This window comes from Bos grunniens, chromosome 1 (assembly GCF_055505025.1).
Source record: "Bos grunniens cultivar Pamir isolate PY7600 chromosome 1, Bosgru_T2T1.0, whole genome shotgun sequence".
NCBI lineage: Eukaryota > Metazoa > Chordata > Mammalia > Artiodactyla > Bovidae > Bos > Bos grunniens.
The window spans coordinates 87,699,816-87,717,398 of NC_141165.1; the positions used below are offsets into that span (position 1 = coordinate 87,699,816).

General features: G+C 44.3%; 1 protein-coding gene across 2 annotated transcripts in view; it reads left to right on the forward strand.

Annotated features, from left to right (window-relative positions):
• The window catches only part of SLC12A8 (solute carrier family 12 member 8), a 144,361-nt gene that overhangs the window by 33,472 nt on the left and 93,306 nt on the right, over positions 1 to 17,583 (forward strand). For both annotated transcript variants that reach the window (XM_086402061.1, XM_086402042.1), the window contains exon 5: positions 1,089 to 1,320. In XM_086402061.1, coding sequence (XP_086258187.1) covers positions 1,089 to 1,320 — 232 coding nt within the window. The remainder of the gene's footprint in view (positions 1 to 1,088; positions 1,321 to 17,583) is intronic.

The following is a 17,583-nucleotide window of genomic DNA, read 5'->3' on the forward strand; positions in this document are numbered from 1 at the left end:
GTCAAAGGCTTTGGCATAGTCAATAAAGCAGAAATAGATGTTTTTCTGGGACTCTCTTTTTTGATGATCCAGCAGATATTGGCAATTTGATCTCTGGTTCCTCTGCCTTTTCTAAAACCAGCTTGAACATCTGGAAGTTCACGGTTCACATATTGCTGAAGCCTGGCTTGGAGAATTTTGAGCATTACTTTACTAGCGTGTGAGATGAGTGCAATTGTGCGGTAGTTTGAGCATTCTTTGGCATTGCCTTTCTTTGGGATTGGAATGAAAACTGACCTTTTCCAGTCCTGTGGCCACTGCTGAGTTTTCCAAATTTGCTGGTATATTGAGTGCAGCACTTTCACAGCATCATCTTTCAGGATTTGAAAGACCTCAACTGAAATTCCATCACCTCCACTAGCTTTATTTGTAGTGATGCTTTCTAAGGCCCACTTGACTTCACATTCCAGGATGTCTGGCTCTAGGTGAGTGATCACATCATCGTAATTATCTGGGTCGCGAAGATCTTTTTTGTACAGTTCTTCTGTGTATTCTTACCATCTGTTCTTAATATCTTCTGCTTCTTTTAGGTCCATACCATTTCTGTCCTTTATTGAGCCCATTTTTGCATGAAATGTTCCATATGACATTAGAAGAATGCGCTGCTCATTTTTTTCTCATTTCTAAATTTTAGGTAATTTAAAAAATAATAGTAACACATTCAAAGAAATAGAGAAAACACTGCAGTTTGCTTCAGTGGCCTCTAAGGCTCTGAGATAGGACCCCACTCTACCCTGTGTTTGTGTTCTCTATTTAATTCTTCACAGGGGAGTCTCAAGGTCTCTTTGGCCCAAAGCCCCATCTTCTTCCTCCCATAGTCTTTCCATGTTAGTTACCACTGATAGTCATTCTCCCCTGTGGATGGTGGGAGAGATGTTGGCAGGAAGGAAGGGGCCCCAGGAAGGGCTCCTGGGGAAGAAGGGCTCGTTTAACCCCCTTGATGCTTTCTGGGTGTTGAATTCCGAAGGTGAGCAGGGTCCTCAGTGCTGGGCAGCCCTGAGGCTTTTTTTTTTTCTTGGTGACTCTTCCTACCTGGAGATGCCTGTCAGTGTGTTGCAGGTGCCATGTACATCACCGGCTTCGCTGAATCCGTCTCAGATCTTCTGAGTCTCAGGAATATCTGGGCCGTGCGAGGAATTTCAGTCGCCGTGCTTCTGGCCTTGCTGGGGATTAACCTAGCAGGTGTCAAATGGATAATCCGCCTCCAGCTGCTGCTGCTGCTCCTGCTCGCCGTGTCCACCCTGGACTTTGTGGTGGGCTCTTTCACACACCTGGACCCAGGTAAGCCTTTGGGTGTTCAGTCACAGGCCTTAGGGGGGTCTGCTCTGCTTCCTAGATGTTGGTAGGTCTGAGTATGCACAGTGACCCTGATACCCTTTGCCTGCAGTGAGCGTGTCCTGTGCCTGGAGCAGGTGAGAGTGTGTCCTGGTGCAGCTTCTCTTCACATAGACATCTTCCCTTGTACATTGTTTTTTTTTTAATTTGCTTTCTGTTAGAAAAAAATTTTCGATAAGGGAAAGAATAAAGTAGAACTGGATTAGACAAAGATAAATTCTTGATAGGAATTGTAGATAAACAGATTTGGGCGTAGGGAAGGTAATAGATTTTAATTTTATCTGTCCTATTATTTTTTTTTTAAAAAGGACTTGATGCGAACATAACAAATGTTAACAATTGTCATTTCTGGGAAATGCAGACAGATGTATGTTTGATTATAGTTTTCAATATTGATTTTTTAAAAACAAAAATATGAATCCTTAGCTTAAAGAAAGAAAGCAAACAGCTGGATATTCTTTTGCACCATTTGGAAATGGTGTCATATGTTGGTAACCAATCAATCACTGTTTAATCCTGGGTTTTCTGCAGCCTTGATGATGCCTGGCAACTCTAATCCTAGCTCCTATGTTTGAGTTAGAGTCTGTTACCCAAAATGTCCATAACTGTATCAGTAGCTTTGTGATTTGGGATGGTTTGGCGTCAGAAGTCTTTGTTTCTCTCCAGAATACAGAACCATTCCTGGGATGCTGTAGGAAAAAGATAACTGCCTGATATTTCACACTTTGGGGACTTTGTATTTTACGGTGATAGTGACTGGACATCTGTGTTGAAATATGGACAGAGAGAGGGTGATGGAACCCCTAGCTATGTTAACAAAGAAAAAGGAAAGAAATCAGGAGCACAGACCAGCCATCTCTAATGGTGGCGGCGGCGATGGCACTATATCGTATGAGCACTTCTGTGCCAGGCATTTTGGCTAGCACCTCCCAGGGCTTATCTCATTATCATAAACTCATGGAGGAGAAACCATTACACTGCTTTTACAGCTGAGGAAAGTGGGGATTATATAGTTTATAGTAACGCTTGGCAGAGCTGAGTATGAAATGGATCTGTTTGATGGTAAAGCTGTGCTCTTCCCGGAGATGGGAACAGGACCACAGTCTGTCTGTGGTATTGGCTCTGCTTTTTCCCTTCAAGGCTGCCCTGGGGTGTATTCTAAACAGTCTTGTCTCTCATAAAAGTGTTGGTTGTGGGCAGGTGAGAAATCAGTTAGAACACCCTGATCTAGCCTTTTGCTTTTTCATATGTTAAGATTCATTTGTGGGAAAATAGTCACTCGCCTGAGCTCCTGGAATGCCCCCTACCCTCTGACCTCCTGGTCCATCCCCCAGAACCTCCAGACTGCCCCATGATCCAGCATCTAAAATGTTAACCCCTGTACAGTGTGGGACACGCAGGGCCCACTCCAGTGCTGAGGGCCAATGCAGTGTCCAGACTGATCACCTCTAGCTTTGCAGCTTCCTGCACATTTGCAGCATCTCCTTTGGAGAGAAGAAGTGATTTTTTTTTTTTCCTGGCTTTGCACCACGCTGCTGAGACAGCCCACATCCTGAGAGAGACCTGCTGGCTGTTTGGCCATCAAACTGTCAGTGAAGAGAGAGAATGTATTCCAGCCGATTTGCCTGGGTCCTTTCCCCGCATTGACATGGTTGCTGAAAGAGCATAAGTAGTTAAATTGCAAAGTGATGTTACTGGCTTCTTTGCAACTTCAGTAGGCTGAAGTATTTGCCTTCCTGATTAGAAGTTTTCTTGGCTACCCTTCTGACTTACTCCCGATATTTCTCTTTCCTTCTGGTCAGTACATTACCAGGGTGTAGTGTGAAATGAAATTTATTTTCAATCATTCCCATAGCAACTGGCCCCTCTAGAATCTGTTTTTGGTATCACTAGTGTTTTATATGGGCTACTTTCTTTGCAGTTAAAAATCTAAACTGAAACTAGACCATAAACCTTCAGAATGGATTTCGCAGAATGATTTCAACTCTTTTAAAAAAATAAAAAATGATGTACGCATAGACATTAAAAAAAAAACAACAACAAAACCCAAAACTGGAAAAGCGACTGGAGGGAACTAAGCCCAGGTGTTAACAGCGGTCGTCTTTCTGCTGAGGTTGTAGGTGGCTGCATTATCTTATTTCAACTTTCCCTTCAATTAGTTAGTGCTACTTAAAAAAAAATAGACTTTAGTTTTTAGAGCAGTTTTAGGTTTATAGAAAATTAGCACATGGTTCAGAAGTCCCTGGATTACCAAGTGGCTCAGGGGTAAAGAATCTACCTGCCAATGCAAGAGCCACAGTAGACATGGGTTTGATCCGTGGGTTGGGAAGATCCCCTGGAGGAGAAAATGGCAACCCACTCTAGTATTCTTGTCTGGAAAATTCCATGGACAGAGAAGCTGAGCAGGCTTCTGTCCATGGGATTACAGGGTCGGACACAACTGAGCATGCGTACTACGCAATGCAGCAGAAGTCCCCATATCCTTTCTGTCTCCTTCCCCTACCGGTTTCCCCTATGACACCCTGCACCCGTATGTTTGTCATCACTGGTGAACCAATAGTGAGATGAGGGTTCATCCTTTGTGTTTATAGTTCTATAGGTTTTGACAAATATATATTGATATGTATCCCTCATTATGAGGAGGGCACGGCAACTCACTCCAGTATTCTTACCTGGAGAATCTCATGGACAGAGTAGCCTGGAGGTCTATAGTCCACTGGGTCACAAAGAGCTGGACATACTGAAGTGACTTTGCACACATGCATGCATGCATGCATCATTACAGTATCATACATAATAGTTTTAATGCCTGAAATTTTCCCTCTATTTCATTTCCTTCCTATCTCTACTCCTGAATTCCTGGCAACCTGATGAACTCACTGATCTTTTCAGTACCTCTGTATTTTGCCTCTCCCAGAGTACCATACAGTTGAAATCATACAGGATGCAGCTTTTTCAGCCTGCCTTTTTACACTAAGCATTCAAAGTTTCTCTGTGTATTTTTGTGCCTTGATAGCTCATATCTTTCTATTACTGAATAATATTCCATTGAATAGGTATACTACAGATTTGTTTGTTTTGAGGTTTCTTTTTTTTTTTTTTTTGGTTCATTCACCTATTGAAGGACATTTTTGTCACTTCCAATTTTGGCAGTTATGAATAAGACTTCTATGGACACTTGTATGAAGGTTTTTATGAAGATATGATGTTTAAACCCATTTGAATAAATACCTAGGAGCATGGTTGCTAGATAATATGGTAAGACTATATTTACCTTTGTAAGACGTTGCCAGATTGTCTTCCAAAGTGGCTGTACCGTTTTGCATTCACATTAGCAACAAATGAGAGTTCTTATTGTTCCACATCCTCATCAGCATTTGGTGGTGTCAGTTTCTTGGATTTTAGCTATTCTGGGAGGGGCATATTGATATCTATTGTTTTTTAATTTGCAGCTCCCTAAGAATATGATCAGAGAAGGCAGTGGCACCCCACTCCAGTACTCTCGCCTGGAAAATCCCATGGACAGAGGAGCCTGGTGGGCTGCAGTCCATGGGGTTGCTAGGAGTCGGACAGGACTGAGTGACTTCACTTTCACTTTTCACTTTCATGCATTGGAGAAGGAAATGGCAACCCACTCCAGTGTTCTTGCCTGGAGAATCCCAGGGACGGGGGAGCCTGGTGGGCTGCCGTCTATGGGGTCGCACAGAGTCGGACATGACTGAAGTGACTTAGCAGCAGCAGCAGCAGCAAGAATATGATATTGAGCCTGTTTTCATATGCTCATTTGACATCTGTATATGATCTTCAATGAGGTGTCTTTTGCCTGTTTTTTGGGTTGTTTTCTTATCATTGAGTTTTAAGACATCTTTGTATATTTTGGATCCTTTATCAGATATATATTTTGCAAATATTTTTCCCAGTCTGTGGCTTGTCTTTTCATTCTTTTAACAGAGCCTTTTCTAGAGCAGATGTTTTTAATTGTAATGAAGTCTAACGTAAGTTTCTCCCTTTCTCAGATCATGCTCTGGGTGATGTATTTAAAAACTCACCATTAAACCCAAGGTCACCTGGATGTTCTATGTTATCTTCTAGAAGGTTTATAATTTTGTGTTTTACATTTAGGTCCGTGATCCATTTTGAGTTAACTTTTGTGGAATGTATAAGCTGAGCATCTAAATTTTTTGGCATGTGGATGTCCAGTCGTTCTAGCACCATTTGTTAAAAAGACTATCCTATCTTCACTGAACTGTGTTTGATCCTTTGCGAAAGATCAGTTGACTATATTTGCATGGATATGTTTCTGGGCTCTTTCTTCTGTTTTCTTGCTCTATTTATCTGTTTCCTAGTATCAGTCTTTTTGGATTATTATGGCTGTATAGTGAGTCTTGAAGGTGGGCAATGTCAGTCCTCCAACTTTGTCCTTTTTCACTAGTGTTATTTTTAAGGCCAGGAAATAGTTTTTTTTGAATATGCTTGAATGTCTAAATTTCTTTCTCTTTCTTTCAATATAAATGATTTTAAAAAGCCAAACAATCATAAATGTATAAAGAAAAAAGGTAAAACTTAAAAAAAAAAACCACAACAACAACCAAAAAACCATCCATTTCCCCACTCTGCTTTCCAGAGGGAGATTGGTAGGTATTTGTTATTTATTGTTGCTGAACAGATTACCCTCAGATTTAGTGGCACAAAGCAACAATAAGCATTTATTATTTCTTGCCTTTTCTTTGGGCTGGGAATTTGGGTATGGTTTGGTTGATGGTTCTGGCTCAGGTTTTCTCATGAGGTTCAGAGACTGCAGACTTATTAAAGCGTGGCTGGAGCTGGAGGATCTAGCTGGCAGGTTGGTATTGGTTGCTGGCAGGAGGCCTCAGTTCCTCTCCATGTGGTCCTTTCCAAAGAGCTGTTTGAGTGTCCTCAAGTCATGAGGTAACTGGATTCCCCAAGGACAGACAGGAGAGAGAATGAGCAAGAGAGAGCACACGCGTGAGAGCGCGCACGTGCGAGAGAGCCATCCTTTTTATGATCTAGCCTCAGAAATCCCATAGCAGCACTTTTACCACAAACTGTTAGAAGTGAGTGACTTAGTCTGGCCCTCATTCAAAGGGAGGGGATTTAGTTTCTACCTTTTGAATGGAGAAGTGTCAAAGGATTTGTGGACACATTTAAAAACCACAGTAGTTAATTTTAAAATCAGAAAACAAATAACACTTGTCAAATTTTATTTTTCCTTTTATTTCATAGACAAAGTTAATGTTTTTATGTTGTAAATTTTTAAAATTTTTGAAATATAAAGTAGAAAGTGAAAATATTTTCCCCTTACTCCATTCTCCCACTACCATTCCCAGAGGGAGACTGTGAATATCTTTCCAGTCTATTTTCTATACGTGTACAAGCGTGTATGCACATGTTTACATACAGAAACATGTAAATATAGTTCTTTGTAAAAATGTAATTCTATATTGCTTTGCTGCACTTCCTTTCCCACCCAATAATATATCACAGATACCCTGCAATGGCAATACATTTAGGATTCCCTTGTTCTTTTAGAAAACCTGCAGAGTATTCCATATCCATATAAAACATTAATTTATTGATATTTAGGTTTTCACAGTTTGTTGTTATTACATGTTGCCAACATGAATATCCTTATACAAAATTTGAAGGATTATTTCTGGAGGATCAAGTCTTATCAGTAGAACTCATAGGACAAAGATGAAGCACATTGAATATTTTGTTAGGTTCTACCGAATGGCCTTGCAATAATGTTCCTTTCTGAACACCTGGTAACAGTATATAAGAGTTCTTCCCCATATCCTTGACAGTATTGGATATGTTCAGTCTTTTAAATTTCTGCCATGTGTTGGGCAAAAATTGTGATCTTTTTAAAATTTTTCTTAAGTCATTACTGAGGATAATTTTATTCATTTTTTTAATTGCCACTTGTATTTCTTTATCTTTGCATTGTCTGTACTCTTATTTTTCCTTTAGATTGTCTTACCTTTTAACGTATTGGGTTGGCCAAAAAGTTCGTTTGGGTTTTTTGGTAAGATGTTATAGAAAAAGTCAAAGGAACTTTTTTACTAACCCAATATTATAGCTCTTCTACTTTAACAATTCAACATAAAGCAAATATTTATTTAGCTTTATGTTAGTGCTAGACAATGTTTATTATATGCTGAAAAAATTTTCCTGTCATTTTTTCTTTTAGTATTTTTATATGTAATAAAATATATTAATTTTGAGTCACATTGTGTATTCTGATTGCTTTTTGTATATTTTTCAAGTTTTCCTAAAATTAAATTTACTCCATGTATTAGTTTCCTAGAACTGCTTTAATAAATTACAGCTTGGTGACTTAAAACAGCGGGATTGTATTCACCTCCAGCTCTGGAGGCTGAGCATCTGAAATTGAGCAGGGCTGCATACTCTTCAAAGGCTATGGAGGAGAACGTGTCCTGCCTCCTCCCATTCCTGATGGCTGCAGGAGTTCCTTGGCTTGTGGTCATATCACTCTCATCTTGCCTCTGTCTTCACATGGCCTTCTCCTCCTCTTGTCTGTGCTCTATATGTGTCTTGTAAGGCCAACTTGTCATTGGAAATAGGTCCAACCTGGCTAATCCAAGATGATCTCATCTCAAGAGCCTTAATTATATCTGAAAAGATCTTTTGTCTTTCCAAATAAGGGCACATTCACAGGTTTCCAGCAGTAGGATGGGGACATCTTTTGGCAGGCCACCAGTCAACCCAATACCTTCTATTTTTTTTCATTTGCTTGATTTTCTAGGTGATTATCACTATTTTATAAAGTTCTCCACATAGCACTTTCAAATACTTAACAGGCATTTTCTTCTGTGCTCCGTTTGTTGTATTTTCTCTTGGAGACTCCCTCTTCGTCGTCCTTCTGGATGGACGGTCTCAGGCCTGGATCATGGCTGTTGTACTGGTACTTGCATTCCCTGTTCCCAGCTGTTGGTTCCTGTTGTCTGTATCCCAAGTCATCCTCTTTTATCTATGATGGAATATGTTACTTTTCCACTTTCACATGTGATTGATAGGAGATGTAAAAATCTAGGCTGAAAATCATTTTCCCTTTTGTAATACTGTGATCTATAATTAGATAGATATATAGGTAGATAGATGTGGTCTTCATTCATTCCTGGCATGGAGCCCCTAAAAACCTTAGAATTTCCAGTGATGAGAACCCTAAGGTGTCTTTGTGTTAATTAGATGACTTACGGAAGGCATCTCAGGATGAGGGCTGGTTGCCAATGGAGCCAACCTTGTGATTTTGGGGTTGGAACTTTCAGTCACCCTCCTTCCCCCACCTCAGGGAAGAGAAGAGTGGTTGGAGATTGAGCTCAAACACCAATGACCAAGGATCTAATCAACCATCCTGGGTAGTGAAACCGTTGCAAAAACCTTAAAGGGCTAGGTGTGAAGAGCTCCTGGGTTGGTGAACACATGAAGATGAAGAGAGAGTGGCTTCCAGAGAGCATGGACGCTCCATACCTGCCCTGTGCTTCTCTTCCATTTGACTGTTGTTGAATTATATCCCTTTGTAATAAACCGGTGATATAGTAAGAAACCTGTTTCTCTGAGTCCTGTGAGTCACTCTAGCAAATTAACTGAACCCAAGGAGGGGATATTTGGAACCTCCAACCTATAGGCTGTAGCTCAGAAGTACAGGGGACAGCCTGGACTTGGGAGGGCCACCTGAAGGGGAGGAGGCAGTCTTGTAGGACGGAGCCCTGAGTTGTGGGATATGATGCTGTCTGGGTAGACAGTGTCAGAATCAAATTGCATGTAGGACACAGAGCTGAATTGCCAGAGAATTGCTTCATATGGGGACGTAAATGTGAATCACAGTCTTCGAATTTTGCAGTCGTTGCTCTACCTTCTATCCTTCAGTGACATCTCGGAGGTTGGTGCTATTCTGATTTCTGCTCTTGGTAACCTGTTTCTTCTCCTCAGAGTGCTTAGGATCTCCCCTTTACCCTGAGTTTTACAATTAATATAATGAAATTTTTTATTAATTGGACACTCAAAGAGTTGAATATGACTCAGCATGAAGACAGGCAAGCAGGGGCCCTTTCCATCTGGAATTTTCAGCAATTTCTGTGACGGTTTCTTCTCCTTTGTTTTCTCGGTCTTTTTTGGTTTGCTTTATTTTTTAAATTTTCTTGATTTCTGGCTAGTGTGATGGTGGGGTGCCTGGTTTGAACCTCCTCTTGTATTTCTAATCTTCCTTACAATTTATTCCTTTTTTCCTTCCTACTTTATGGGAGAGTTCCTCCCTATTTACAACCTTTTAACTGAATTTTTTTGTTTTGCCCATTAATTTCCAAGAGCCCTTTGTTGTTCTCTGTTAATTTTAAAAGCATATCTTGTTCTTGTTTTATGAATATCATATCTCCTTTTGACTCCTTCAACCTGTAAATTATAGAGGTTTTATTTTCTTTTGATGTTTTCCTTTGCTGTCTACATCATCTGGTTTTCCAGGCTTCTTTATTCTGTTGTATCCTGTTTTGTTCTCTGTGATAATTGCTGCAAGCGTCCTTCAGTGCTGTCTTATAGTCCTTGGTCATTCCTTAGTGTTTAGTAATGAGGCTCTGAAATGCTGGTTGGAAGTTCTATGTGCAGAGTGGTGGTTGGCAGGAGGGCATCACTGTCAGGTAACCCTGTGGCAGACTGGGCTGTTTCATCAGAGGTCTCCCAGATGTCAGTTTCTGTAGGTCTTTCCGCCGGTGCAGTTCGTATTCTCTAGAAAGTTCTCAAGTGTCCTGCCAGGGCATGCCTGGCTGCCACAGTCCTGGGAGCAGGGTAGAGAGGAGGAGTGGCGCTGGAGGCCTCATGGTCAGGATGCAGACTTGCCCTCAGTCTGATGTTTTTCACCTGGCGCATCCTCCTCTCCGCCCAGGTCACTATGTCTGTCTCAGCCTTCCATCTCAAGCCGCTGCATTGTAGCTCTCATTTCATGTCTAAACTTCCCATGACAGTGCATCTTCTCATCGCCTCCCTTTCCTCACCTCCTGACTCCCTAGCTTGCAGGCAGGCAGCACGAACCCCTCTTCCTTTCCCACCTCCCTGTCTGTCTCTTCCAAAACATGCATCATTGCACAACGCAGAGCTCCATTACTATACAAAACTAAATAGCATGACAACTTAATTTAAACAAGGTACTCTCAAGCATTTGTTTGGCTTAAAGCTTCTACAGTGCCATTTTCTTGGATTATATTTTCATTTGTGTGAGATGAGTGTTGTGCCAAAATGATTTTATTGCTGGAGAAGTCGGACAAATAGAAATACATTTTAGAAAATAAAGTGACATGTGGCACATTTTAGTTCTTTGTTCTGCATTTAAAACTGAAATGATGCATCTCCAAGCCCAACTTTTTGGTAATCTAGGAAGACTGTTGCCTGGCCTGGCAGTGTGGTGCCTTCCACTCGTGGGCCCACATTGCAAACGCTGGTCTGCTTTGGCCACCTGCACCAGGGTGGCTCGCTGGATGGAGCACAGCAGTGGCCAGCAGGTGCCTTGAGCTGAGCCAGCAGGTGGGAGCTGGTACTGCTTGGTGAGAGAGGGGTTTGTGCTTGCCTACAGGGAAGGCCACAGCCACTTCTCAGGAGCTACGAAGGGAGTGGGTCCAACACGCCTGACTCTGCTGTCTGTGAAATTCTTCTATCTGAGGTCCCACTGACTTCTCAATCCCTAAATCCAGAACCATTACTCATTTCTTATTCTTGACCCCCGTTGGGCCACTGACCACTGTCCCAGCCTATTCAGGCTGCTGTATCAAAATGCCATAGACTGGGTGACTTCTAAACAGCAGGTGTTTATTTCTCTAGGTCCAGAGGCTGGAAGTCCAAGGTACTGAGGTGCAGACCTGCTTCCTGCTTCATAGACCGCTGTCTTCTCACTGTGTCCTCACATGGAGGAAGAGTAAGCAAGCTCTTTGGGGTCTCCTTGATAGTGGCACAGATCCCATTCCTGAGGATTCCTGCTTCATGAGCTGGAACTCCAGCTTGAATCACTTCCCAAAGGCCTCGCCTCCTAACACCATCACATTAAGGGTTAGGTTTCAGCACGTGGATTTGGGGGCGGGGGACACATCTTCAGTCTGTAGCAACCAGACTGTGCTGATTGGAAATGGTCTCTTCCCACTCCTCCTAGGACCCAGCACTGTCTTGACTCTCCTCTTAGTCTTCCTGTTCCCTGCTGTGGGCAGAGGGCCCAGGGTCCATTCCGTGCAGTCAGTGCTTCTCTCTGTGCTCTTCCTCAGGGAGCCTTCCCGCATCACTGAAGCTTGGGTGGCTCTTACCTGCTTCTCCAACTTCCTTGAACTCAGCCCCACAGTGCCAACTCCCTGGATGTCTGAGCATCACCTTGACTTAGACAGAAGCAGGGCTGAACTACTCAATTTCTTTCTCCTCTTTTCATTTACCTTCTCCTTACTCTCTCTCCCCAAAACAACAACAAATAATTAGCTAATCTTCTGAATTTCCCCAAGCCTGGAAAGTTAGTGTTAACGTTTATTTCTGTGTCTAGCTTAAATCCTCCTATCTTTTTCAGTCTCACAGCTCTCACCTTAGATCAGCAGATGTCATTTCTTATGTGGGCTGCTTACACTATTTCTAAATCTTAGTGTATCCCTCCAAAACCTTCTCATCCATCGCCTATAGGCAGCTGACATCTCCTGTGTGCTGAAGCCAGATTATCTTTCCTAAAACAGTGCTTGGCTTGTGTCATTCCCCAGGTTAAACATCTTCAGTAGCTGTCTGTTGCCTATAGGACAAAATCCAAACCCATTTGGTTTTCAGTCAATAAGCTTCATTATTTCATTCAGTAAAGCCCTAAGTTACTCATTTGGTTGTACCTGCAGCTTTGCACCTCTCTGAACCCTCTTCTTCCCCTTGATATATACTGGTTTATAAATACAGATGAATGCAACTGTTTCTAGAATTCTCTTTACCATTTTCCATTTAACCTAAGTTCTTGCTCTTGGGTGAAATAGGGGAGAGAATATAAGCAGATGATATGGTCCAGAACCTGGGAGCCTGTGTGGTCTGATCAAGGTCGGATGTTCTGAGCCTGGTTTTCTCATTGGTAAAAATGAGGATAAAAGTAATATTTACATATCCAGGTCGCCTTCCTGCCCAGCTCAGTGGGGCAGGCAGGCTGAGGGAGTTGGGTTGAGGTAAGAGGCTGCAGCAGTCTGCTCAGACCCTGAGGGATATTCATGAGGGCATTTGAGACTCTGGTTCCTCATCAAAAATTTTAAAATGTACTGATGAAATACTTCAAATATACAGGAAATAATATAACAGATGCTCATCTATTCACACCCCAAATTTCATGGATAATATTTTGCTAGGTTTGCTTCAGATCTCTATTAAAAATAAAAATAAATGAAGTGTTACAGACATAGTTTAAGCTGCACTTTTACACACTCCCTCTTCTCCCCTGGGCAACCACATGCCTGAGGCTGATGCATGTCCTGCCTGTACATTTTAATTTTTCTACTGTCTGTAGACAGCCACAATTGATTTCTGTGGTTGTTTAGTGTTTGAAAATTCTACGTACCTTAATCATACTGCATGGATCCTTTCACCTGCTAAATAACTGTGGATGAATGAATTATTTTGCAGTTGGCTTTTTTCACCCAAGGTATTTTTGAGATTTATCTATGTTATGACATTTACCATTTCATTCATTTTAATTGCTCACAGTGTCACCAGAGACTCAGACAAGTAAGCTGTTACTAAGTTGTGGAAAGTACCATGACAGGGGTTTACATAGGGAACCTGGGGTTCTGGTGGGCTCTCAACCCAGCCTGAGAGTCAGGAAAAGAGATTCCCCCTGAGCTGATTGTTGCAGGAATACAGGGTTTAGAAGAAGAGAAGGAAAGAAATCTTACAGGGAGGGAAGCTTATACAAAGACCCAAGAGAGTATACAGTGAGGAGAGAGTATACAGTGAGGGTACCTGGGGTGGGGGGTGGTGGGGAGCAGGCAGAGCCAGCTCACCAAAGGCCTTGTCTGCTGCATCAGGGGACTTGGGCTTTCCTTGAGACTGTGGGGAATGTGATAGCACTGTTATATTTTAGAAGATCAGTGGCTTGAGACAGGGGTGCAGAATGGAGGCAGAAACGTGATTTGACAGGCTGTTGTTGGTAACCCAGAAAAGTAAGGGCGATGCAGTGCCTCTGCAGGTGGGGGAGGGGCAGGTGAAGGCGAGATGGTGAGAGGCGGTGCAGGCAGAAGAGACAAGGCTGACCCCCGGGATCTGGAAGGAACACGTGGCAGGAACAGGGCGGGGGAAGGGGGGCGGTGGGGGTCGGGGGTGGGGCGGGGAATGTAAGAGGTGAGTGAAGATCTGGTGATCAAGTCATAAGCGGTGTGGACATGTAGGTGAAGCGCTGGGATGGGTGGAAGTTTGGGGAGGGCGTGCTGATTTTGAAGCCAACAGAGCTGTATTTGTTAAGATGGAAATTAATTTCACCAGAAGAGACAATTTTACTGTTTGGGATTAAAAAAAAACAAAAAAACTCTGACAAAATTCCAAACATACAAAGTGAGTAGGCTAAAGATGTATATTCTTTACTTAAGAATTCACCCCAGAAACTCTTCAGGTGACTATTCCCTGTTCCACTCAGGGTGTAATAAGCACACCCATGCTTCTGCCATTCTCTGGAACTCACTGTTGGCTTGCACTTGTGGCTACTGAAGAGAAGCTTGGGGTCTTACTGGGTGGACTTCTTAAGGTCCTGGAGGGTAGTAGACTGAGTGAGTGTGCAGGAACAAGCACGTTGAGTGTGAGATAGTGACACCATACCGCAGCCTCTTAGCCCCCCTACAGTGATGATAGCCTGTCTGCGGACACCCTTACTCTGGAACTTCTGCCCAGGGCCCCCCTTTCCCTGGGCCCCCATTCTCCTCCTGAGATGAAGACAGTGGCCCAACTGCCCCCATGACCCTGTTGCATCGTCCTCCCCTCCCGGCAGCTTCCCCAGCCTTCCTGGCCGACTCCTCTCCCTCCGCAGGGCTTTGTTGCCCTTGCTGGAAAGGGGAAGGGTTTTCCAGCCCTGGGGAGGAAGGGCTGCCTGGAAGGGCCTTGCAGTACCCAGGATGGCCTCTGTGTGGAGTCGTGATTCTGGCTGTCCGCTCTCGAGCCTCTCAGAGCTGGGGAGCCCTGTCCCAGGGCCGCTCCCTCAGCCTTTACTCTCTGCTCAGGGAGGGACCAGGAGGAAACCTGAACTCCCCCATGCCAAGTGGTTTGTGAGGTCCTGGTGTCTCACTTATGAGGTGGTGCAGTACACACACCATCTTGTGTGATCCTCACAGGTAACCCTGTTGGGGAGGCTGGGCAGGGTTGTTTTCTCCTCTCACAGATGCAGGGACAGTGGCCCAGAGAGGTGAAACAATTTCCAAGAACTCAGGCCTCAGTACCCAGCCCCCTTCCTGGTCCAGCCGAGAGAACAATGTCTTCTTGGCCCTGCTGATGAGTTCTTTAAATGAGTATCCCAGGCTCTGTCCCTGGGGTTCTCCACCCTGCCTGCACATTAGAAACACTGGGAGATCCTCATGGGGGAAAAAAAAAGAATCCCTGGCCCCAAGCCTGACCAAGTGGATCAGCACAGCTGGGATGGGGCCCATTGATCTGTATTTTCAAGTGTTCCAGATGATCCCACATGTAACCAGGGTTGAGAACCCTGCTCATGTAGGCTCAGCTCTGCTCTCAGGCTCTGTGAAATAAAAACCAAACGTGATGGGCCAAGACCTCAGTTGCTCAGGGTGACAGAATCCTGGAGACCGGTCTGAGGAACTCACTGCTCTGGGAATGGGCTCAGGGCAGGGACAGGAGCTCTTAGCCCCAGAACAAGGACTTGTCCCTCTTTCCTCTGTGTGTCTCACTTGACCAGCACTCATGTGGCAGAACCTGCTTGTTTGTGTGTATGGATGTAATGAGCACCAGCTCTGAGTCAGACACTTCACATGTATTTTATTTTATTCTTGAAACAGCCTAGTGCTTTGGGTCAGATGGTGATCCCCATTTTATGGTGTTTTGGTTTTTTTTTAATCCCAAACAGTGAAAATTGTCCCATTTTATAGATGAGGAAGTTAAAGTCCCGAGAGGTTATGCTACTTTCCTGAGATTGCAGTCAGTGGCTCAGCTAAGCTACGAACTCAGAGCTTGGGCTCCAAAGTGCTGTTCCATAGTGCTTCTCTGGGCACAGCCTGCAAGGAAAGTGGTGAAATTGTTCTCTTCCACCAAGAATTCTCTACTGCTCCCCTTCTCCTGTGGATCAAGGGGTTCTGAGGCCCTGCCAGCCTCTGTGGGCCCACTTGGGCCTGCTCAGAACTATGAGGGCTCAGAGCTTGCTGGGGAAGCAGGAGATGAAGTAGAGGACTGTGAGGCAAGATCAGAAGCTGGAACCAGGTGCTGCAGTGGCTAAAACGTGGTTCCCAAAGGCCACCAGGGACAGAGACAGTAAACAAGCTAGCTGACCAGGACCGAATTCAAGGCAGGCCTGGTGTGGGTCAGGGCTGGGGGTTGCTCCCTGCATAGCTGGACACTCCCTTCTGGTCCTCAGGCACCACCCCTCTTCCTGGAGAGCACGGGGTGAGGCCAGTCTGGAAGCCAGGATGTTCATTCCTCTGCCCTCCACATTGTCAGCCTCAGACAGCCTGACCCGAGCATGGGTGGGGACTTCTGTCACTTTTTTAGGTGATTTCTTGGGAAGTTGTGTTAATTCAGAAATGTATGAGGTCCACAGGACCCCAGGTGGGAGCATCAAACCATCTACTGGAATTGGTGGACATTAAGAGAATGTGAAACAGCGAGTAGCATTTTAAGCCTCTCTAGATTTCTCCTGCTATCTCCCCTCTCCCCCACCCCCATCACACCACCATCTCTTTCTGACTCCTTTTTACCTCCCTCATTTTCTTGTTTCCTCCTCTAATCCCCTTTCCTCCTCCCCTCTACCTCTATTCACGGCTGGATCTTGGAATGAATTACTATATGGGGGTTTCCTGGCCCAGTCTGGGGTCCTTTTTACTTCCCTAATCCCCCTGTGTAAAACACAAGATTCTGCCATTGTAGATAGAAGCCAGTTACTGTCTAGTTAAAGACATGCTTCATTGCAGACTGGTAATGAGCAGGCTTTTGGAGGATCCAGAATTGGGCTGTGTTTAGTCTTGAAAAGTTTATTTATGATTTAGTCTTGAAAAGTTTATTCACCACAGCCAGCCTGCCATTAGTCTGTGACAAGATGTGTTCTTGGGACTGGAAGGTGGACCTGTATCTGCAAGCCCCCTGTGTGCTAAGGGAGAGGTGAGACCCAGGAAAGGGCTGGGTGGGTGATCATCTGCTCACTCCCCTACTCAAGCCTTCCATTACCTCAGGGACCCTGCTGTGGGATCTGCACTGGGATTGCAGAGGCTTCCCTGGGGGCCCCAGAGGCATGCAAGTTGCCGGACACCTCAGTGGCTGTCACAGTATGGGGGCCCCTGAGATAGGGGTTCATTTCAACCATCTTTGTGCCCAAGCCCCAGCTCAGGGCTTTAAACCAGTGGTACTCAATTCATGTGTTGAGTGAATGAATGAACAATTAATCAGATGGGTTGACTGGGTCAGATGGGTTGATTGGGACATAACCGGAGGTGTGTCAAGCCCGGCCCCCTCATCTCTTATCTGCAGTCGCCTGGGAGATGGATACTCCCCAGGCCTCCCTTCAGAGAGGCGCCGGCCTTCCTGTTTTGGCCGAGGTTCTCAGGTATTCTGTCTGCACAGGCTGCAGCTGGCGGGAGGAACCACAATGCCTGCATGGAGAGCCCAGCCCAGGGTGGGGTCAGGTTCAAGTTCAGTCAGACCGTCTTGGGAAGGAGGAAGGAAGGAAGGGTTGCAGCCGAGGAGAAACTATGGCTTTGAAAGTTTTCCTCTTGGATTTTTTTGTTTGCAGTGAGTGGAGATGCTTGCTTAGGTCAACATTAAATACTTGATGAAAATGTGTGGACGAATTACTGGTAAAATCAAAGTGCAGGTCTTATCTGCTGTGAATGCACAGGGCTAGTTGTGTCTGCGAATGCCTGCCTGCTGGAAGGACACCTCAGCCTCTGGTAATAAGATTTCTGTGTCCCTTAAAAAAATTTTTTTTTTGGAAAAGCACACAGGTTTCATGTTACGCATATCCCCTGAGTGTGTGTGTCC